Source organism: Diceros bicornis, chromosome 4 (assembly GCF_020826845.1).
Source record: "Diceros bicornis minor isolate mBicDic1 chromosome 4, mDicBic1.mat.cur, whole genome shotgun sequence".
Classification (NCBI taxonomy): domain Eukaryota; kingdom Metazoa; phylum Chordata; class Mammalia; order Perissodactyla; family Rhinocerotidae; genus Diceros; species Diceros bicornis.
In genome coordinates this window covers 32,969,616-32,995,231 of record NC_080743.1, presented here as the reverse complement: position 1 = coordinate 32,995,231, position 25,616 = coordinate 32,969,616, and the positions used below count along the sequence as shown (strand labels likewise).

Below are 25,616 nucleotides of genomic sequence, written 5' to 3'. Positions count from 1 at the left end.
ATGGTGATGTTGTAGAATGAGAAATTTTGTCTGATATATTGAAAAAGCTATTTTATAGTAATTATAGAATTTTCAAATTACAGCTGCATGGATTGTCTCTGTAAACCCCTAGAACACCTTATATTTACTCTACTTTTAACAATAAAATATCTTATTTTTTATTTTTATACAAAAATAAGAGTACATCTGCCTTAGTGGGTAAATGTATTAGCATATATGTGTATGTGCATATATATATAGACATGGTTATAGTTAGAGATTTAAAACTAAAACTGGTGTTGTCTTCTCTTTCTCACGTTAAAATCAATTTGCATTTTAAAGCCTCCAAAATGTACCAGTGTATCTGGATCTATGCATTTGAAAACAAGTAATCATGATTTTAGTAAATGATGCATTCTTTAATTGCTTCAAAATAAAGGTTTTCACATGAAGAAGTATAGCACAAAATTATAATCTTTATAAGGAAATTGGAGATAGAAAATGTGATTCCACCTTAAATCATGTAGAAGAAAACAAACCCACTATGGAGTCTGTTTCTGTAATCAATTGTTCATATGTCCACAAAGATAGCTTTGTTTTTTAACCCATTGCGTACTCATTTTTCAGTATTTGGTTCTGTCAATAGAGGACCCTGGAAGCAAAGAGGGTAATGAGGAGGAATGATAGTTTAGATGTATACTTTCCTGGAATGCCGGTTGAATTAAATCTTTCATTCCCACTGCAGACATACAAATCTATAATCTGCTTTCAAGATGAATCCAGAATCAGGAGTCTGTATTCTTGTATTCTTGGTTAGGAGATTAAAATTGATCACAGGCCACACAAGGGAGTTGGCGGTGGTGTCACAGCTCAATGTGGTTAACGAGGACAGTGCTTGCCTCTGTTCTCCTTAACTGTGCACTTACACGTTGCAAATATTATTGATTCCAAGGTCATCTGAGGCTGTGGGGAGGTTGTGTGACTCAACAATATTTTGCTGTTTTTAAGGGATAAGTGCTATGAGCCCTGATAGCAAATGGGACAGGTATGGTTTAAATTTGACAAATGAAGATTTATATTTTTTTGAGCTGGCAAAATCCTTCATGTAGAAATAATGAATGAAAATTTGATAGTTGATTTAACATAGGTCAAATGACTTGCAGTGAAAGAAGGAAAATAACGCTTTAATTATTACCCTTTCATCGAAAGGAATTGATGATAGGTTTGTCATTGTAGATCTGTGCTTTAAACAAATGAATAGTGCTTAGAGGATCCTTTTACAAGACATCATTTAAATTTAAGTAGGCATAGTTTACCTAAAATCATTTGAAAATGCAGCGTAGGTGGATGATATGTGAATAATTACCTACTAATCTTTAAAGCATGTTTTTTTCTTTCTTGTGAATAAAACTACTGTATTAACATTCAGAAAATTTAAGGTGCCACAGATCATTGTATGCTAAATTTTCAAAGACTAGGTTAAGGATCCTTCTTTTTATTCTCTAATAATAAAGATTATATGCTATTCTAAATGTGTATTTTATGTAATGGTGGAAGAAACGCTGTATCTAAGAGTTTATACTGGATTAAATCTCGCTTTGGCACTAAGTAACTATGAGATTTTTAGAATGCTTATTTTGCTGCCTTGAACCTCAGTTTGCTCATCTATAAATGGTCATAAGGATATCTAGCCCATAGAGATGTTGTGGAGCTCACATATACAAGTAATATTTTTAAGTACTAGAACACTCTACAAATATACTCTCTTAAAATATTTGTTATTACTGGGCTTATTTGAAGTTGAGTCTGTATTTACGACAGTTGGTGGTGAAAATATCTTCTCACCTCCATTCTCTCTCTTTTCTTTATCATCTGTAGAATACATTGGCAAAACAGCAAGTTAGGGTTGCAAAAGAGTAGATTGTGGCTGGAATGTAAAACTGATTGGACTACATTAAATTGCTGTGGTTTTATATGCATCATGCTTTAAGAAGCAGAACTCAAGCAGTTTAGCATTAGAATATGACTTCTTAAAAAAAAAAAGCAAATATTTACAGTTAAAGGAAATGGGCCTAAAACCATATATCAGAATAGAAACCACCTGTTCAGAAACTGAAAACAAAAAGTTTCGAAGCATTGACTGCTCAGTTCGTTAAACCAAAGGCATTTGTAATATAATTCATTATTTTACATTGACTTAAAAAAATGTGAGATTTTTATTGCTACTGTCAGATATAGCTCTATATACTATGGTTAGAGTGGTTCAGGTGCTTTTGAGTATAATTTACTTCTTGAATGTATGTATATTGTATACCTCATAGGGAATTTAAATAATTTCCAAAGAGCAAACCAGAATCTCAATCTGATTTCCTTGATTAATCCACCATCCACTGTTACTCTAATTTCTTTACCTAGTAGTAGGAAAAGAGAAGACGAGACTGCCTATGTAATGGGCTCCAATAATAATGAAAATAATTTCAATTATTATTAATTAAATTTCTTATGTCTGTGTAATGCTTCATGATTCAAGAGTCCTTGAAACAACTCAGGGGAGGGGGTGCTAAAAGCTTCATTTTACAGATGAGGAAACTGAGACACAGAGACTAGGCTAATTTGCTGCACGTCACACAGCTAGTAGGTGAGGGGACTGAGAGCAAACCTAGGTGTCACTACCTTGAGTGTATAAAGACGAGGAGCCTTTATTTGGTTTTGCTTTCAGAGTTCAGAAAATTGTTGCAGGGTGATCCACACGTGAATATGCCCTTCTGTAGGATTTCCAAACCCAGTAGAAGGGGAACAACACCTCCCTAAGTCAAAGCTTCAGTCTTCAGAGAAGCCCTCTTAAAGGTTGTTTTTAATCAAACAAATATTGCACAAGCTAAGTTATACCCATTTTGTATTATCCACTCACATTTTAGTTAATGTGGAGTTGCCATTATTGACTAATTCTTTCTTCTTAAGAAGGCACTCTACTGTGAATATGTTCTCCATTAATACTGATACCTGGGAAGGTGCGTGGTATATTCCTTCTCTGGTAAAATCTTTCTTTCTCTACTTTGTCTGGCATTACCACTAGAATATGTTGTAGTGTGGGTATCAGTATAGGGTTTATTCCATTTCCTCTTCTGATTTGCCTCATTTAAATTGATTCTCATAGTTACAGTACATGTATTTGTATTTTGTTGTTTTGTTCTGTTTTATAATTCTCTCTCAATACATCTGCTTTGGTTATATTATTTCTAAAATTAATTGTAGGTCAATGGCCTTGTTACTATACTTAATTCAAGAAGGATGAGTCCTAAAATCAAAAGTACTCTTTTGAACACCTGTTTCTTTGTGCTTTATAGTGTATATTTTTAGACACTGGATAGTTTTTTAAAAATTTTGTCTCTGTTTTTCTTCTGCAGACAAAAAAGTTTGAACTCATACCTCTCTTCTCTTGGCTTCCGGCATACCACTTTCTCCTGCCCCTCCTGACGGATGCCTCCTCCATTTCCGTTTGAGCTCCTCTTCCTCTTTCCTCCCTTAAATGCTGGTATGTCATTTAGGGCTGCACCCATGGCCTTCTTTTCTGTCTACCTTACACACTATCTCTGGGATTAGCTCTTGAGTGTGCATGGCTTCCAGTACCATCTCTTTGCTGGTAATTTTCAAATCTGTTTGTCCAGACCAGATTTCTCTCGTGAGCTTCAGACCTGAATTTTTACCTGTTTATCACGTATAGGACAACTTTCTGGTGTGTCCCACGCTCCATTAGATATGTCCAAAATGGAACCATGTTGTTCCCCTGGGGTCTGCTCTGCCTCCACTACACTGGACCACAGTCAAGCACACCATATTGAGGGGCCAATACAGAAAACTGAGATTCAGCTTTACCCTGCCTTTCCCTCTACCCCCTACAGCCACTGGTTGCCAAATCCTATGAAATATCTCTGACATATATTTTTATTCTCCTGTATCTCCACTGTCAGTATCTTAGTGTGAATCCCTTTTTTTCCCGTTAAAGTTACTGTAACAGGAGAAGAGAGCTGAAACGTATCTCTAGGGAATCCAGAGGCGGTTTCAAATGCCATATACAGAATGTCTTTGAAGTATTAAAATTTCACTCAAAATTTGCATTTCATCCCTCAATATCTCTGTATCTGTCTTAATATAAACACCATAATTTAAATTACTTATCTTTGAGTGAAATAGTTGCCCCAGGAGGGTAAGCTGTGTTTATACTGAGGCTGTGGACACTCCCTGCAATGCTGTGTTAGTGGAGGTTACTAGTAATCCAAGGAGAGAAGTACAAGGTAAGTGCTCCTTTATTATCTGGCTTTACGCAGCCTCCGCTTTCCTGATCTACTTCCTTCATTCTCACTGCCTGCAAATCAATTCCACACACTGCTACCAATTCATTCTTGTTAAATATACAAAGCTGATTATATCATTTCTCTGCAGTGTCTCCTCACTGTAAAACCTAAACTCCTTGGTATGACTTGCATGGTCCTTGGTGGTCTGGTGCCTGCCTATCTGTCAAAGTTTAAATTTTGCTATTCCTTGTACCCTCCTGTCTGCTCCGCTGACCACACCCTAGTTCCAGTCAGATTGAACTCTTACCCCTCACACCTTTGTATATGCTGCTCATTCTTCCCCTTTTTCTACCACTGGAAACATTCATCTTTCCAGATGAATCTTGAGTATCATTGTCTCCAGTCCAGGTGAAGTGTGCTTTGGGAGTGCTCCTATAGATGCACTCACCTATGCATCCCTCTCTCATAGCACTTATCCTGCTTTATTCTAAGTTTCTGATTGCATGTCCTTCTCCCACTAGATTGGAAGCTATTCATCTATGTATCCCTAGCACCTAATATGTTAGCTAGCACATAGTAGGCACTCAATAAATATTAACGACTAAGTGGTTAAATAAATGAAACATCTAAAATTTCTATTTCCAACTGATCTTAATCACAATTAAAAATCACAGCTAGTATCTAAATCTAAAAGTTGAACATGAGAGACTGTATTTTTGTTTGGCTTTTTTTATGTAACAAAAATTTCAGAACTAGGTACATAATGACTATACATTGAGCCTGCCAAGTTTTATATGGGTTAATTACCAATATTTAAGTATTGAATTTCATTTGGCACTATGTTTAAGAAATCACCTGTAGTTTTTGTTGTTGTTATGGTGTTTTCTATTACAATTGTGTTAAATATCAAGGAAGAAAAATCAAGGAAGGTACAAATATGAAATTAATAGGATTTTAAAAGTTTAAAATACATAAAAGTCAATTCATTTACTAGCATTTACCATATGCCAGTAACCATGCTAAGCAGTTATCATATTATTGAGATATATTATCTCAATTAATCTCCTTGGAAGGCAGGTTTAATAGGTAAGGAAATTGAGGCTTAAAATTTAAATAACTGATTATGCAAGGTTACACAGCTAATGTATAGTGGAAGAGTGATATGAACAGTTATGTCTGATGTCAAAATCATTACTTTCTCTTACACCAGGCCTAATATACTTACAAATTCTTATATAAACTGATATTCATTCATGGTGTGTAGTGATTGTCAGGTGTGGATAATTACATTGCATTTTGGCATTTATGACCACACTCTAGGCATTTGGAATGGCATTTGGATAAATGGTACAGCGTAATTGGTTTAATCGTGGTGAATGTGATTCTTTAACTGTAGTTGAGTCACAGACTCCTTCGAGAATGTAGTGAAAGGTATGGACCCTCTACACACATACACAATAAAATGCATTCATATACAAAGATACACTTTTTTGATAGTCCTGGTTTCCTTGAAAAACCCAGGCAAGGTTCTGACTTCATTGCTAGATAATCTAACTACTTTGTGGATGAACAAACTGAGGTTCAAGGTCAAGTATGTGTTTGTGAATTGTTCTGAAATTGATGTTTATCTATCAAGAATGTCTTTTGGAAAGTGATTACTTTGTGGAATTTTCTGAATTCCTAGAAAAGTATTCTAATTTCAAGATTCTTACTCAGAAACATGTCAGTAATTTACTAAACATATTCCAAGTATATTTAAGTATGGAAATAATTTGATATTTTTCTTGTATCATACACATTTCTTGAAAAAATCTATTGAGATAAATATTTTCTTGTAGAATTTATAACATTACAGTAGTGATTTAGAGTAAAATAAATAAATTTGCACAGAAATGTATCATTTGTGTATCAGAGGAAAATGCATAATTAAAGTAAAATGACACTGAGTTGTGAATATCATCGTAAAATAGCAGAATTATATGGTAGCCTCACCAGTATCTGATTGTGAATTGTATTTTTTACCTGTAAAACTAACTTGTTTGAACAATATAGAGTTATATTATGCTTACTTATCCATATAACAGTTCTATAAGGAAATACATTTTTGTAACTCTTCTCATTTTAAAGATGAAGAAGGGGAGGTTGAAAGCTTAGTGACTTGAGCATGAACTTATAGCTAATAGCTAATAAGTAACAGAGTCAGGAGTCCATTAGAGGTCTTCTGGTTCTGAACCAAGCAGCTCTCCATTGTTCCACAGAGATGCTGGGGGGAATCACATAGATGCAAAAAACAAGATCCAGCAGCTAAGCGAGTCACCAAGCACATTTGGTGCGTGGTCTTTATTTTAAAGCCTGCCACTTGCTTCCTCAGGCTTGCTTTGTTTCACTTTGCAGAGCTCTGAAGGCTAGAGCCTACTTGGGTAATTCAAAATGATTCTTAGCTTTCATTTCAGTTTTAATCCATGACCCTAACTCTTGCATTGTGTTTCACCCCTTTTTATTCCAGTACTATAGCAAAGATTAGTCTGACTTTAAAGGAAACAGTTTAACTACATTATCTAAATGCATGTTATGTTAAAAATTATAAAGTTTTTGATATACAGAATGCTTTAGCCTCACAATATAGTTGTAAAGTTCACCAGAACAATTACAAAGAAGTTACCAGTGCCTGTATTTAAGAATTTATTGAATAAAAAATGTAGAAGTACAATTTTTAAAAAATACCTTTGAGAAAGTAACTAATACAATACAGTGAATGTGTGGTGCATTTACTGGTGATTAACACATTAGTAATACTTTCAAGATTACATTTTTAAAGGGGTCTTCTCTCCCCTACAGAATGTGTGTTTATGGTGGCAGCTTTAATGCTGTATCCTGCTGTGCAGTTCAATAGAGTATGTTTTTAGGTGGTTGGTTGAGGGTTTTTTTCTTTATGTATGTCGATGGAGATAAGTGTTTTAATTACTTTTTTAATGTCTGTGCTTTTGTATTTTTCTCCTCTCTTCCCTTTTATTTCCTGCTGTTGAGATTACTGCCTCATCTCCACAGCAGGTGGCTGTTGCAAATTTGTTTTCTTTGTAAGCCTGGTAGATTTATTTTGTAATATAACTGTTCCTTTTTAGTATTTTATTATTAATGATTTCTTTACTTTGGAATATAGTATACTTACATATCCTAAATAGTAATTTCCTAACACTGTCTAAGAATTCCAATCATTCAGAAAAAAGCCTTTGCCTGAGGCGTATTGTTTGAGTTTTTTTTGCTTACCGTTACTTCATGATGTGAGGTTTAAAATTTAAGGAATTTGTTATATAGCAAAAGCCAAATGGGAATGAGAAACAGAGAAAAGAAATGGGAGAGAAATAAAGAAAAGAGAAAAGGCCCAAGAGATAAAGCCCACTTTAATAAATAATAACAAAAATCGAAGAAATATGTAGACTTTTATGACAGAAATAGGAAATTACATTAATATATCTTTTTAGAAGAGGGATTTTAACGAGATCTTATGTTTATATTAAAATTAAATTTTAATTATTAAAATAACTTCTGCTAATTATAAGAAAAGTGGAATATTACAAAAGTGTAAAGAAAAATACTTCATCTTTTTCTGTCCAATATTTTGTTGTTTTGGTTGTTTTGTATGTCCCTTTATCTAGAAAGAGCAATAGATAAGATGGATCCTAAATATAGAAATTATTTATCAGGAAAGTAAAGTACACTCAAGGATATTTGTCCATCTTTGAATTCTTGGACATTATTTTATTAATTAAAAAAGTGTGTCTCTCTATTTTTTTCAAATGTATAAAGGGAATAAAAATTATGAGACCAAAAATGCATAGTGAACCATATTCTCATTTTGTTATATGAAATTGCTAGATATTTTATTACAGATTAAAAAATTCTGTAGAAGATTTTTAACGACTTAGATTGAGTTTATTTCCTATATATTGCACTGTGAATACATTCCTTTCTTAATATGTTTATATTGTTTCTCACCCATACGTAAGCTAAATTGGAGCCTGGTATTAAGCTCCAATATTAAATTATATGAACTTATCCCATTGGTGTGATAGAACTTGTGCATATTTTCTACATGAAGTCATAAAAGCAAACCGAAATACATTTGTAACTAAACTTTGTAGGAATTATCATCTTTGGTTATTTTATTCTCTTCTTCAATGCTTTAAAAATTTTTTACTGTTTTATAAATTAAATACAAAAGAAGATCTTACATTCAGCATCTATCAGATTTTCAAAATTGTATGAGTACTCAGTAGTCCTCTTGGTTCTGGACTTCATTATCGTCATATGTTTCTTACAGAAAAATACCTTGTGTAACGGGAAAAGATGTGATTTGAGATGGTGACTCCATTCAGAACATTTTTTAAAAGTCTTCATCTTGTTATGCTCTAACCAATTGTGTGATACACACAATTAATGCGAGTGATCACATTGAGAGAGAAACTAGACAGCAGTTATATGAAACAGATGTTTAATGGGGATTTGAAAAATCAATGAAATGAATACTATTGTGATGCATGGTGATCTTATTTCATATGTGTTATATTGAATCACTCCCTTCTCTCTGAATTCACTCTGAACACTCAGAACTAAACGTATTTACAGTGGGGTGTCAGGGAAAAGATGTAGTTTTATTGAGAAAAGAATCACAACAGGGCATCATTGATCTGTTCTCTTTCTAATCAATATATAGATCCTAGAATGATAACCCATATGGCACTGTTGTCCCTTGGAAATAAGATATAAATCCTTTGAGTCGTATAAGTGATCTTTCAGTGACAGATGAAAAACTTTATAATCCATTGTGTAATTGTTCAATGCTTAGACCCTTGAAAGGAATGTTTTATTTCCATGTTGAATCTCAACTGTTCGAGCTTTATATAGGAATAGTTTACCTTTTCTCATAAGTGTATAAACACATGTATACATAGATACAAATATTTATGGTTTTATTCCTATATTTACATATCTTATATACAGCCATTTAGATGGCTTCTTATGATTAATTGCAATATATTCTGGTTTTGGAAGTGTTTGCTGTGAATCATTTTATCAAATGAGTCTTTATTTTCCACAGTTTTTTATATTTTACCCACGACAGTAATAATGACTTACATTTGAATATGATCTTAGATGTATTAGAGTGTTTTTATATGCACTTTTATACCTAATTTTCAGAACAACGCTGTACATCAGGCAGGGTTATCTTCATTCTAAAATCAAGGAATTTGAGAACCATAGTATTAAGTAATTTTACCCACGTACAGCTAGAAAGGGGAAATAATGAGACTAGAACTCAGTTCTCTAGACTCCTGGGTCTGTGCTCTCTGAGATACAGTTACTCTAACTGCTCCAATTTGAATGGCACATTAAACATTAGAGGGTCTTAATCTTGCTACTTTCCTGGTCTTGAAGCACATGTGGTTTGAGTCCACGGTTGTCTGTAGAATGAATGAGGTTAGAATACCCTTGTCTGGCCACAGCCTTTCATTCTAGCCAAAGATGTAAGTTTCGTGGATTCTAATACCAATTTGTCCAACACTGACCACTTAAATGCATAATAGTATTAACTGTGTGTGTCATGGTTTAGATGAACATTTAATTTATTTCTATCCAAATGTATCATTTTATTAAATCAAACATAGGTTTTTAGGGAGAGAATGCAAATAAAAGGAAACATTTATTTCACATCTTTGCAAAGATCTTTACATATATTGTTTTCATTTTATTCTCCTAACAATCCTCTGATGAGGCTGCTGCTGCCCAGAAAGAATAATTTACTTGCTCAAGGTCGTAATAGCTAGTGAGTGCTAGAACTAGAATTTTAATGCAGAAAGTCTGACTTCAGAGGTTTTACTCTTATTCAAGATACTCTATTTACAAATAATGATGGAAATAAGTCAGTTGGCATTAAGATATTTTAAAAAGATTCAATAAACAAAAATAAGGAAAACCAATGTTTACATAGGGACATTTCTTTTACAAAGACATGGGTGGATAGCTGTGGTAGATAGCTTGATGTCCCTCAGTGACAGTTTGTTTAATGAATCCATGTTTAATCTGCATATTTTAATGTTCTTCCTCATGCAGCACCATTCCCCAAACCAGGCTTAGGAAATGAGGACTGAGATCATACAACACGCTTCCTCCTTTGAGAAAAAAGTGAGATCTCGGATGCAAAAGTCCTTGGAAAAGTGAAAACCTTAGGACATATGCCGTTAGGTACATTTTGCTGTTCTCAGCCAGTAAACTCGAGAGTAGCAACATAATCAGTGGGATTTTATTTGTCTACAAAAATCTTCTTATTGAAAAAGAACTCGTGTGAAATAACAAAAATTCATGTGCCTATAGAGAGAGTTCAGTATACTAGAGCATTGCCCATTTCTGTAAGCCACAGTCTTTTGTCAGGAACCTGAGGCAATTTCTTAGTGTTCTGTGCTGTCTTCTCCACTTCGGTGGGATGTGTGAGACTGTCTCCAATGACAGATCTGTCTGACCACCATCTTTCCAGCTTAGCTGTCATTCGAGTGGATGCCTTCAAGAAGGAGAGCTATCACACAAATGCTTGCTGAATGCAGTTAACACTGAGTAAGTGACCCGGTGCAGTAACACAGGCACATTATAAAATCCGAGGAATTCTTAAATACGTCCTACCATAGCTATGAAGACTCAGCTTTAAAAACTTATTTCTCCTCTCTTACTTACTAGATGATAATATGAAAGAGAATATTTAATATCTTGATGTTAATTGAAGTTGTGCAGAACTTAGTATGAGCACAAAGAATTTACTTATATACTGCTGTTATTTATTTTGTAGTTGTCCCAGAAGGAGGTGCTTTGAAAACAAAGGAGAGAGACATATTTCAAAGAATATCAAATATTGAAAAATAACCAGCAGATACCCAAGGGGAATGCCCTTAAGAAGGAAACATTTCAGAAAGGAATTGTACTAGAGAAAATAATCGCAAAACAAAGATGCATCCTGGAGAAGCAGCTGGTCTTTTCTGTAGCTCTAGATTGAAACCTGGCCGCAGACACGTTCTGTGTTGTATGCGTATCTATATAGCCTAACAGTGAAACTTAATTACATATGCATTCAATGATTAATTTAGATATCACTTGTTGTGTAGCATCACATTATAACAGGGCTTAGTTATAATCTTATACATGAAAGAGGCAGCATTTTGAAGTTAAAGCATAAACTCTACAGCCAGACTGTCCAGGTTAGAAATTGGCACTGCCACTTACATGTTTGTGACCGTCAGCAAAGTTTTTCATCTCTATGCCTCAGTTTCCTCATATCTAAGATGTGGAAAATAATATTAGTTGTCTCATAGAGTTGTTTTGAGAATGAGGTAAGTAATTAGAACAGTGACTATAATATAACTAATCAATACATGTTAAATTAGATTTTCCATAATATAAGCAGATTTTTATTTATTTTCAGAGAACTTGAAAATTATCATTTTTCACTAATTTTTAAGGAGGTGTTCCTTTGTATAAATACATGCTGAAACACCCAAAACTTCAGTAACTATTCTAAGGGAACTAAGAAACTATCTGGCCTTCTTAAAAGACAAAGAACACTATACATCTACTAAGCTGAGCTGTTTTGTTTGTCAAATCTTTGTCAATTCCTCTTTATTCATAAATCCCCTTCTTCCCACTGAAAGGTGAATTAAAAAGTCATTTCAGTGTCATTTTGAAATCATCCTGGTATAGACACATACCTTATTTATTAATATGCCACCTACTCTCAGGGAAATCTTCCTTTGATAGATGGGTATTTGCAAGTTTTGTTATCTTTCATATTTCACTTAAGATTGCTTCATTTTTCTTTCTTTGTAGCACTTTGTTTAAATTTGCTAAGGTTTAATACTTTACTTTGATTTAAGCTCAATTCTTTCCTTGCCATAAGATGTAAAATTTGAAAGAATTGATAAGCTAAAGAATAAATAAACTTATCTTAATATTAATAGCTGATATTTATTGAGCATTCACTACATGCCAGGTCTTAATGCTTCGCATATATATATATTCCTTCAAATCTCACATATATGGGAAAAGTGTAATTATTATCCCTATTAGAAATGCTGTAGTAAAAGATCAGAGCAATGAAGGAACTGTTTCAGGTTCTCCAGAAAAACAAAATCATTAGGAGATATATATATATATATATATATATATATATAAAATTTATTTCAAGGAATTGGCTTGTGTAATTGTGGGAGCTGAAAATCTGAAATCTGCAGGTCAGCAGGCAGAATTTCTTCTTTCCCAGGGAAACCTCAGTTTTGTTCTTAAGGCTTTTCAACTGATTAGATGAGGCCTACCCACATTATCAAGGAAATCTTTACTTAAAGTCGACTGATTGTAGATATTAACCACATCTACAAAATACCTTCACAGCAATACCTAGGTTAGTGTTTGATCAGACAGTTTGAGACCATAGCCTAGCCAAGTACATGTAAAACTGACCATCACAAGAACTTACACAAGATCACAGAGCTGGTAAGTGGGAGAGAAAGAACTCATACCAAAGTCCATCTGATGACAAAGACCCTGCTCCTAATCACCCTATAGTATCATGGTTAGCAGAGGCTAGGGTACTTCTGCCAGCTGGGCCAGACTATCCATGAGTCTGTGAGGAGAGCTTCAGATGCACTATTCTAGGACATAAGGGATGACCTGTCACCCAGGTTGGGGGGGGGGGCTCCATGGACCTTGGGACTCTAAAAGTGTATGTGACCTGGAGTGTGGCTAAAGAGGCTGCAGAGATAACCCAATCATAAGGATCCTGTCCAGATACTGGCTCATTTTTCCTCTCCTTAAGCCAATATCCATAGGTCAGAACATCTAACCGGTGCCCTTTTGTTACATTTACAGGGAGAATCTGACCCAGTAAATGTTAAATTCATTATAGTGATAAATGCAGAGTGGGGTGACAGCAGAGGAAAGTCGGTTGTCCTTGTCAGTGTCTTAACCTAAGTGAAAAAATGAAATTTAAATTTTACCAAAGCTTTTTTCTTGTGACATTATCCTTGCAGGAGAGAAAAAGTCGTCTCTGTGGGTCTGCTGGTACGTTTAATAAGAATGCCTTGCATTTCTTTGGATAAGTTATTTTAGTAGTGAGTCTACAGAAAATAATCACAGATGTAAAGCTGCCTCTGCCTTAACCATGGCAAGTAGTGAAAAAGCCCAGATTAGGAGTTAGGAAAGGAAGGGTTTTAGACCTTATTGCCGGTAACTGTGGAACTGTTATCCACCACGTACATTCTCTGTGCCTTGTTTTTGATCTGCCTTAAAGGTTTTTGCTTATCACACCACCTTAAAATTGCATAGCACTTCAGGTTGTTTTTCTTGTTGTTTGTGATTTTTTAACAGGAAAATGAAGTGCAATAGAACATATGCTATCTCTATAGTATAGTAATATGAGAGAGGAGATAAGTCCGTATTTAAATCTTGATATGCAGCATATGTATATGTTAGTTTGACTGATCAACTGTAGTTTAAACTACAGTCATCTTTTAATACCTTCCAAGAAAAATTGTTTTGTCATCAGAGTCGTCAGATACATATTCAGCTATTTTTATATAACTGTAATCACTCCCTATCCCAGGCTTTCTAAAAGAATTACATAAATAACCACACATTTATGTGATAGTTTCCATGTTATAAATATACCTAAGGAGTATTCCTCTATGTCAGAAAGTGAAGAAACAATCTTATACCCATTTCATTTAAAAACAAGCCAAGGCAAAGGCAAGTCAAATGACTTGCCTAACTTTCCTAGAAAATTAAAATAATTTTAATAACAAATGGTCTTAATCTATGAGCAAAGGGCAAATCTTTGGGCAAGGAGGGAATGCCGGACAAGGAAGAAAAACGTTTGATTTAATTTGAAGGGACAACGGGGTTTATTGCCGGTTACACACTCAATCTATAAGCACTTTCAGCTTTCAGACCAGATATGGTACCTACCTTACCTCTCATGACAACAGTCATCCTTGGGCCATGCTTATTACTCTATGTGTCCACCAGCAACTATTCATTGCCCTTCATTTAACTATAAAATAAACTCACTCTTCTCTAGAATGACCCACTGGTAGACTGAGTTTTGGACGGTAAATAAAATTAAACTATAAGTTTCCCCCTATGTTTTTGGAAATGAGGTGAACTGATTCTCCAGTTCTTTAGGGTGAGGTGATTGCTATCAGATTTGCTGTTTATACTTTGAAAGAAATTTTAGTCTGCTCTTCATTTTCTTTTCAAAATTTTGGCAATTATTTCCTAATTGTATAGTTGATACATGTGTGTTGTAGGAAATTTGGAAAACCAGGAAATAATAAAAAAATAGAATATCCATAATCCCACTACCAGAAATGATCACTGTTTAGATTATATAGTTTATATATTCTTTTTTTACAAAACTTGAATCATACTATACACAGAGTTTTGTGTCCTACTAGTTCGTTTAACACTATATTTTGACTACAATCTAATACCATATTTTTCAGATATTCGTTTTAATGGTTGTATTTTGGTCTGTCATTTTCCTTTTTAAAGTAAAACTCATTTATTCATTCTGTTGACATTTTGGTATTCCTCCATTCTTTTTCTCTCTCCCTCTCTCTCTTTTTTTTTTGCGTTGACCATTTTTGTACGCTAAACCTTTATTTGCATGTTTTAGTGTTTCTGTAGTATAGATTCAAAACTGTTTTCTAAAAATTGAGCACCAATGTGAATTTCTATCAAAAGACCACGACAAGTCCCATCTCTACACTTAGTCTAATTCTCTTAAATTCTTTACTTTTTAATAGAAAGGAAATCGTATCTCATTGTTTTAATTTGTGGTTCTTAAATTAATAATGGAGTTAAGATTTTTGATGCTTATAAGCTGTTTATATTTTTTCTTATCCCAATTTTGTTATCCATTGTTTATGCTTCTATTGAAAAGCTGGTATGTTCCTCCTTGAAATTGAGAAACTTCTTTATGTAGTAAAGACATTTTATTTGTTAAAATATTCTCCTGGTTAACCATTTGCCATTTAATTTGTTTATAATATTTTTGAAATGTAGAAGAGGCTGAATTTTTCTGGTAAACTACATTTCTTTTCCTTTGAAGTTTTTCATCTATTTTTTTTTCTTAGAATTATCTTCCATATAGAGGAACTAGGTACATATGTATCCATATTTTCTTTTAGTTTTGGTGACTTTTTTTTATATTTAACACTTCAGCACACCAGAAACTTATTATTTATGACTTGAGGAAAGAATATAACCTGATTTTCCCCTGAACACTATATGTATGTGTATGTGTGTGTATCCATGTTTCTGCCTATGTATATGTGTATGTGAACATGTGATTTATAATGTGTGCTTAGTTATATATTAAAGGTATGCTTGGAGATCTGTTACATTGTGTTATGTACATTCTTTTAGGTTGATTTGCTTATTGATTTTTTTTCCTTTAAGAACCACATTATTTTAATGATTGCAGCTTTCTTTTTTTTTTTTTTAAATATCAATTAGGAAAACTCCCTTCTCCTGCTAATGATGTTTTATAAATTTTTATTACTTAGGTTTGCCAGAACCCAATAAAGACCGCATCTTCCAAGGCCTGACGCAGGACCAGGGGTTTTACACGTCCAAAGACTTTTTGCCACTTGTAGCGAAAGCCAGTAAACCAGGTATAAGATATTGTCTTTTGTTCTTAATGTTGCCTATGTTGTTGTATGTATTACAAATTTATATTAAATCCAGGCTCAGTAGGACTGTTGTTTAAATCTCAAATTTATCCTTTTATAACACCAATATAAAGTTAAAAAAAGAAAAAAAAAGCATAATGTAAGCATTTTCCAGAATCGTCTATTTGTTCATTCTTCCAATCAAACATCATCAGAAGGATTTTTAATTGTATTATATTCAGGTCTAAACTGCATCATGAAAAATTGCTTTAAAGTAAGAGCATTCTTAACAAACGTTGGAAGCTATTCTTAAAAGAAATGGCAGGAACTTCAGTTTGGGAACTATTTTATTTTTTATTTTAAAATATGACAGATTATCACATATATTACATGATTTATGTCCACACAGGCAGTAATATTCAGTATCTTTGAACAACAGTTTTCTGAAGCTAAAGTAAAACACTTTGATAGAGACCCTAGTACATAGTCTCTGTGTCATGTCACTTCATACACCCAGGAAGAACAACCTGAGGCTAAACCTGTTCAGTGCTTTGGCTGCCCTAGTCATTGTCTTGGTGATAAAGGAGTTATAGTATATGCTCCAAAACCAGATAATCTAACTCCTTTAAACATAATATTTTTTTTTTTGAGGAAGATTTGCCCTGCACTAACATCTGTTTCCAATCTTCCTCTTTTTTTCTCCCCAAAGCTCCAGTACATAGTTGTGTATCATAGTTGTAGAGTTGTAGCTCTTCTGTATGGGATGCTGCCTCAGCATGGCTTGATGAGCGGTGAGTAGTTCCTCGCCCAGGATCCGAACCGGCGTACCCCGGGCCACCGAAGCAAAACGCACAAACTTAACAACTGTGCCACGGGGCAGGCCCCTAAACATGTATGTTTTAATGAAGTCTGAACTTCAACTATTCCAACATCTAATTATGTGTGGAAAAGATAAGAACTTATGTTTTCCCCTAAAATTGAAAAAGATAAGAACCTTTCTCTGTTAGATCACTCTGCAGAAGTTTACAGCTAAAGATGTGTACCATCTCCATCTTTCTCCTTCCAGGAGAATGGGATGCTTGTAACCTTTCTAAGGAAGGTCATAGTACATATAGCATGTATTTGAGAATTATAGAAGACTGATTACATAATCCCAAATACAAACTCTTCCAAGCGAAATGATTACACTTATTGAGATTATAGGCCTATGCTATCCATGGAGCCACTTCAATAATTATAGTAATTTATCTTATCAACAGTTTTATTTAATGTGGTAATACACTACCACTTACCACATAGAGAATACCTGCATTTTACTTTTTTACAAGAATCATTTGGACATCAAATCTTCATATAGATGTTCTTGAGAAATGAATACTTAGAACGTCATATTTCTTTTATTGATCAAATTTACAAACAAAACCAGGGAAAAGTGGTAAAAGAGAGAAAGTTTTATTTTAGCTATTTCAAAAAAGTAGTTTTCAGAAGTTCTTCAGTTACATAAAGAGTACTTATTGAGCATGTTAATTTTCATAGTTTACTAAATGTAATATACAGCAGGGCTATATGTTAGGAATCTTATAAGATAATATCTGAATAATGTATTTTCATGAAATGCTGTGAATTATTACCCCAGATCATAAGGATCAGTTTTTTTCTTCTAACAAACAGAAATTTAATGGCACCAAGTTAAAAATACATATCGCCACATTGACCAAGAGAGTTTTAATTGATTGATTCTGGTTTATTATGACCTAAACTCTTCAAAATGTGTTGTAGTTATCCTTCTAGAAGGCAAAAAAGAAGTTAAAGGTACTGACTATGAAATTACATATCTAAGCATATTTTTAAAATGGGAATAAAACTGTCTTTCAATGAAGCAGAATAATTTGATAGTGACACTCCATCCTCGAAAACTGCAAGATGCAATTTTACACTGCTTTGAGTACAAGTATCTTTTGAGCTGTCATGCAGAAATGGTTTCTCTACTTGAAAATGGGGTTTTCCTTTCATCATTCAGGAATGTGTGCCTGTCACTCTCCATTGCCATCGATACGGGGAGCTGTGATTGTACTCGGGGCTGGAGACACTGCTTTCGACTGTGCAACGTCCGCCTTACGTTGTGGAGCACGCCGTGTGTTCATCGTCTTCAGAAAAGGCTTTGTTAATATAAGAGCTGTCCCCGAGGAGGTAAAATGGAACCATCAGAAAATATGGAGCTGTAATGCAACAGATTTTAGGAGATGAAACTGTTACTATGCAGTGTCCTGGTTTAAATCATTAGAATGTTCTTGAAATTATGAAATGCAAATTTAAAAATTTTTGGACTACCCATAGCTGTTTTTTCTCTAACTCAGACATTCAAAGCAAAAAAAATTATTTTATAATACTGATTTAGATGAAATGAGAAATTTATCTTTTTCAATGCACAAGTGCTTCTTATTCTCAGTGTTAATATCTTTGAAGTGTACTGCATTTGACTGGTAACAATGGAATGTGCTAAGTCTTCCATATCCTGAACAATAGGTACTCTTCACAAAATGTATGGACATTAGGAGAATGTGGTAGTTAGAGATATTCAGAATTTTCCATAAGCCGAGTTTATAAGCTGCATTCAAAGATATATACCTTGGTCATACTTACAGTGAATTCATTTTGCTATGAAGCCAATAGAACAAAGATTGCCATTTATTTTTAAAAAAGAGCTCTAGTTTAAGCATTATTTAGAATTAATCACTAGTTAACTTACTAAAAATGACAGATTTAAAAATCATTTCATCTTACAGGTGACTAATCTTGGGTGAGGCATCGGCTGGGTACGTGTACCACGAACTTCTCAAATTTAATTCTATTAGAGAAAGATAATGCCTTATAGAGGATATTAGTTCTGAGAACAAGAACGAAATGTATTTATAGAAAGATAAATTACTCATTTTATCCAAATCAGTATTTTGAATTTGATTTGCTTTAGAATGCCTGAACATATTTGGAGTCTCTGTACTAGGCAAGAATTATAACTGTAGTCAATAGGTAATTTGTCACGTGTAGATTAACCATGTTAGAGATTAATCTCACTAAAATATCAGAGTCACCACTGATTCATGGCTGGGTTTCAAATGTCAACTCTATTCTCTGGGCTTTCCTTCATCCAATCTACCCTTTCAGACTTTTTTCCAAAATCCGTGGTGGAGATGGTTTTATAATCATAGGAGTTTATTCTAGAGTGTGGTTTTAGGCATCAATTAGTGCAAGCTCATCATGTTACAAATAAAAAGAAAACAGGCATACTGAAGTTAAGTGACTTGCTTAAGATAAAAGAAGACAGGAGCTAATTTTATTCATCTTTGTATCCCCATGCATAGCATAGGACCTCAGCAAATAATAAGTACTCGAGAAATGTGTATTGAACTAAATATTTTGTCTTATTCTTCTGATTGCAATGTCAGAGAAGTTTTAGTTACATAAGGCTGTACCCTGAGAGTTGGAAGGGAAGATGACCCTGAATGGCAATGTCAGTTTACTTCATAGTTTATATTATAGTCATCTTCCACTGGCAAGGGTAACTAGAAGTAAGTAGTGGCTATTTCTTCTACCTTAAATAGAATACACACAAAATGAGACCAGATAATTACTTAAGAGGGTAGAGGTAGAAGATTGTTTGTTCATTTAATCAATCTACATTTATTGAGCATCCATTGTGTATCGGACATTGTTCTAGGCAATTTGAATATAGCAGTGAAAAAATCAGATAGAAATTTTTGCCCTCATGGAGCTTATACCTAGTGAGAGAAGACACTCAATAACCAAACAAATAAATTGTCACATAAATAATATATTGAAAGATGGTTAGTGCTATAGAGAAAAATTAATTAAAATAGGTCTATAAGGAGAGTGTGTATGGGGAGAAAGTGTGGTAGAATAGGAGGCAGGATTTGCTATTTTAAACAGGGTGGCCCGGGAAGGCCTCTCTAATGAGATACCTTTTGGATATTGAGATGAAGATATCGAGAGAATGTAGATATCTGGGAGAAAAACATTCCAGATCAAGGCAAATGTATTCTCCCTTGATTGAAGAAGCCTCTTGGACTTCTGGGAATAGAAGAAAAAGTCAGTGTGGCTGGAACAGAGTAAGAGAAAGCAGTATGTGGCCGAGCAGGTGAGGTCTTGTTGGTGTTCACAAGCCCTTTAGTTTTTACTGACTGAAGAAGAAAACTATTGTACTGTTTTCAGCCGAGAAGCACCAAGATCTGAGTTAAATTTTAAAAGGACTGCTCTGTTGAGAATTGACTAAGGGAGGCTTGGGTCAGAAGCAGGGAGGCTAATCAGGGGCTAATGGAAAGAGTAGATAGACTATTAAATATGACTGGATCATGAGATGGAAAGGATCCAAGTCTAGGTATTGCTCAGTCAGAAGGCCAGAGCTCATTGGGCTGAACCATGTTTACCAAAGTATTGAGAGGAAGCAATGGGCCCGTTGAACAACATGTCACATGCCTGCAGTAGAGCTTAGTAGAACCCTAGTGGATCTGGAGCTTAATTAAAACCAGAAGAACAAATGTTTAGATGGTTTTTTATTATAAACTTACAAGAAAGCAAATTTTTTTGTGTGGTCTTAAAACTACTTGACTTCAAGCTCCATGAGAGCGGGGGCCATGGTCATCTCTCTTGGTCACTTTTTTCTTCCTCTTGCCTAGTGCAATGGGTATCACATATAAAGCGTTCAACAAATAATTGTGGAATGAATGTTTCCTGGAGGAAATCAGTATCCAGTGCTTCTAGCTTTAAGAGGGCAAATACTTTCCAAGTTAGATCAGTGTTACAGCAATAGGCCTTTGAAGGTTCATTTGTTAATTTTAGGCAAATTCCTCAGCATGAGAGAAGGAATAATACGTAGAACATTTTCAGAGTATGCATAGATTTCAGGGTCTGGTCACTGGCCAGTGTTTATACTTTTTTAGGATTGGGGACTTCTAGCGTTTGTAGAGGTTCCAGTGTTAATCCTTCATGACCATTACTTGGTTTTGTGTACATCAAAAGAGGGCCCAAGACATGGCAGTGCTAACACTTATGAAACTGGAAAGTCAGGAGGAGGTCCAATATTATGTATCTACTTGAAGATATGGGTTTTGAGAGAATATGTTCTAGGACAAATTTTTAACTAATACGAAGACTTTAATATCACACCTAATTTCTTTGTATTTCTCCTGTTCCTCTATGCTTTCTACTCCAGTACATACAAACTGCAGCCACACTTAGTTTCTTTCTTTAAAGTCAATGAAGATTGAGAAACAGGGGCATTTAGATTTTTTCTCAAATATGTGTATTGTCTAATGGGCTTGGGCTCTGGGATGCAATTTGGAGATAACATGATTTGCCTGTTGGTAAAAGGCCTCACCATTGGGCATGCCAGCATGTATATATCCAAAGCCGCAGTCTAATTCTCAGAGGTTTTTTGAGGGAGGGAAATAGAGAACAATACAAAGTTCTCTCATCCTTTAGTGACAAATATGGATTATTACAAAGGCTAGTTACATTTAACATGAAATTACATAGTTAGTAACGAAGAACCATAGATTGGATCCAGAAATGTTCTAATCTACAAAGCTAGGAGGCACCACCCAGTAGATTCTGCAGTGACAACCACATCCCATGTCTCTAATGCAGAGGTTCTCAAACTTTAGTGTGCATCAGAATCACCTGGAGGGCTTCTTGAACACAGCTTACTGGGCCCTAGTCCCGGAGTTTCTGATTTAGTAGGTCTGCGGTGGGCCTGAGAGTTTGCATTTTTAACAAGTTCCCTGGTGATGCTGAGGCTGCTGATTCACTGCTCTAATGTATCATCAATGTAGTTTCCAGCTGTCTAATTAGAGCCATAAACAGTGTGCTGTTTTGGGGCACTTTCCATCTTAGTTAAGAAAGCATTAATGCTACAGGATATAGGTTTGATGAAACGAAGATACGGAGGCATCATCAGCATATTGATGTAATTCTGATTCCAAATGTCTTTCAGTCTCCCTTGTGGCCTCACACGCATGCTAAGTAGGATGGTACTGACAAACTAGCGCTTCTCAGCCGTGGGTCCTTAGGGAAACCAGCCAATCACTCAGCACTATCCTCTAAGAAGATGAGGGAAATTCTGTTAATAATTCCCTCCAGTACTTTCTGCAAGCTTAAATAGGTGAGATTAAATTTCACAGGATAACAGAATCCCCCAAAATGCTGGTATTAAAAGCTGTTGACAGATCAGATAGAACTGCAAGAATGCTTTAGGCAGTTGGGAATCCCTAAAAGGAGACATGAAGGTCAGGACTCAGCAGACCTGCTTGAGTTGATAAATTTAAAGCATAAGGTTGGGGAAGGACTTTGTAGTTCTTATTAATTATTACTGAAAAGAATGTGGTACAAAAGTATTTTAATAGCACAATCCCACACACAAAGAATATTTCAAGAATCAATTCTTCACATATTCAGTTTCCCAATAGCAGCAAAACAAGGTAGATTTTTAATTCTGCTATATTTTAAACAGGCTCTCTATGCTATTTTCCATAGTGGTAACTGATTTAACTTTGATAAGCCTGTTTCTACAGATTTAAGCTATTTAGAGGGTCAACTATTTTGATAATTAATGCTACTTTATTATTTTTAATAATTAAAAAAATACCAGATTGCCTGGTCTGTTAGTCAAACCTTTCTTTATCTGTTATTGCAATTCTGAAATAGTACATCTTTATGTGAAAGCCTTTTAGTTGAATCCTTTTGGTACCACACAGCATACCTCATAATAGACCATTCATGTGGCATGATCTGTAGGCCTCCCCTCAGACATGTTTAATATAAAATGATCACCTTAAAGCTACATCCATAGATACTTTCATCATCTACATCTTGCTGGGTAAACATACATTTTCCTACAAGTAACTGATGCTTTTTAGTTTTTATTTAGTGACAAGAAATATGAACCTGGGACTATTTTTAGAAAATAACCTCTATCAGCTGACAAATTTAATTTTACTTAGTAAGGTTGATGTTTACAGCAGCTCTTCAACATTTGGCACCTGCACATCATTTGAGTTGATGTTCTTCACGGAAAGTAATCACAGACCTGTTAGCATGATTGGCCATATGAAGATACCTGCAAACAAACATACACAAGTGCCCCCGGCACACAAAGTTAATTAACGGTAGTTAGGGACTCCCCTGGTACTAAGATATTAAGTATACCTTTAATACTTTATGATGACATGGGAATGACAGTCCAAGGATCTATATGTGTTTACATTTTTAAGAAGTAAATTTTCAGTGAAGTGTGAGAAGGTAGAATGGAACAGTCAAAAGGAATTAACTAGAAGTTGGAGTACTTGGTTCTAGTCTGAGCATGACCATCTGTAAAATTAGTGTTGTAACTCTATGCTTCTTAAAGTTTCATCTATTCCCCAAATTCTGTGTTTTGAACATTCGGATAAAGATATGTGAATGATATGGAATCTGGACAGAAAGATCCTTTCTTCTCACGGAATAACAGAAACTCTATACTGAAAATTTGGGCCATATCTGTAAATATTACGCTCGAAACAAGTTGCAGCTAATGTATCTCCCAGTCAGTTGGTGAGGTAAGATCTGCTACATTCAAGACGTGGATATCCAAGGAGCTGATAGGTGTAGTTGTCAGAATTCTACACTATGCTTGATAATTCAGATAGTGAGTGAGAAAAAAGACTATAAATAGGCCAAGAGCCAACAAAACCCTGTCTCCATTCAAGAAGATATATTTTAAAAGCTTAATTATTTAAAAAAATTCCAGGGGCAGGGTGCATTATGCTGACTAGGAATATCTGTAGAGCTGAAAACTATGTACCTTTTGAAAACGTTTACCAATCTTTCACACATATATATATATATGCATATATATATATATATATATATATATACACACATGTGTATATATATACATACACACACATTCATTAATAGTGAACATTTTAAACTGGTATCAAGTCACTATCAAGCCTTATTAAATAAGAATATGTCATTATTACTCTATTAACTTTAGGTCATCATTACTCTGTTAAGTTTTATTTGAAAGTTGGAAGCCCCTCTCTCATTAATAATATTTACCTCAGCTTTCCAAGGTTGTCTTTTCTTGTCTTATAATTTGAAAATATTAAAAAGCAATTTGTTTGCATAATTTATGAAATATACATGTTGGTCATGCATACAATTCAAAAGATAAAAATAAATGAAAAACACACATGAATTAATGTAAAAAGAGAAAACTGTCATTCTTTTTAAAAGTGATTTTTTTCATCCTTCAAGGTCTGCTCAAAATGTCATTTACTCTTTGAAGGCTTCCTTAGTTCTCCCAATTAACCTCTCCCTCCTGTGAGATTTTAGAACTCTTTATCCTTCCTATATTATAGCACTTATTAAATAGGATAGTCATTACTTTATACTCATCCTACAAATTAAAATGCAAGCTCCTTCAAGTGGATTGGCTCATTCAACTTGGTATCTGAAAAATACCAAACTGAAAAACTACAGAACAGTGCTTGACCCCAGGCAGCAGATCAGTGAGGCATGTTGAATAAGTCAATATTTTAGGGGCATTAAAAACCTTGTTGGAAGACTTTAAATGAATATGAAATATTCAAAATATGTAATTTATACATATATACACACACCTCAAAATTACTTCTGATAGCTTTTAAATAAGTAATTATTTTATTTTTAATTTAAATTTTAAAAAGTACCATTTTATCACAACACTATATCAACCTAACATTAAAAGTAGATTGAAAAAAGTTGTTTCTAGTCTTCAGTCTCTTAAAAGATAGATGAGAATTTTTAAAAAAGAGGAAATATAACCAAGCAATATAATAAAAAGTAAAAATTAATAAAAAGTTGTAGAATCAGAGAAGATTAGCAGATTGCAGAAGAAGACAGAAGATCCTGATTTGTACAGAATGTATGTAAAGAGACATTTCAAAATTGAAGAAGGTACTGCAAAGGCTCTAAAGTTATGCAGAAGATAATTTTGTGAGGTACTCCAACAGTAGCCAGGAATGCTTGACTGTAGCAAAATCTAAGATGAGGAGTTATAAGAGCTAGTCGGATTTAAGAAAATGTCATCAATCAATAAATGAGTAGTGTTTAAAAATACTCTCTTCTTCTTAGAAAAGATGTATTTTATGATACCTGTGCAAAGGCATTTTATGCCTCTAAATTATCCCATACACTGCATTTGTGGTTTTGCAGCTCGATAATGACACAATAAAATAGTTAAAGGGAAAATATATTTATCTAATATATAGTACAACTCTCACATGGAGAAATGTTTTCCATTTTAAAAGCTTCAAGCTAAAAGAAGCCTGTCTGTAACACCATATCAGATACTAAAACAAAGAACCTCAACAGGTGGTTTTAACAAACTTTTTTGCCCAAGAAAAGAATAATTGCAGAATTAGCTTGTATATTCCAGGGAGTAGTAAGCTTATCAACATTGTTCTGCCTTCTGCCGCTGACTGTGAGTCTATATAAATCAAAAATTACAAAATATATTAAGAACTGTTTAGTAAATTGAGGAAGATGAGATCAAGTGTGGATGGACAGGATTTACTGCCTCTTTCATCTCCTTGGT

General features: G+C 34.3%; 1 protein-coding gene across 2 annotated transcripts in view; it reads left to right on the top strand.

The window, feature by feature from the left end:
- Positions 1-25,616, top strand: part of DPYD (dihydropyrimidine dehydrogenase) — a 776,746-nt gene that overhangs the window by 312,175 nt on the left and 438,955 nt on the right. For both annotated transcript variants that reach the window (XM_058538603.1, XM_058538604.1), the window contains exons 9-10: positions 15,878-15,985; positions 18,003-18,172. In XM_058538603.1, the coding sequence (XP_058394586.1) occupies positions 15,878-15,985; positions 18,003-18,172 (278 nt within the window). The remainder of the gene's footprint in view (positions 1-15,877; positions 15,986-18,002; positions 18,173-25,616) is intronic.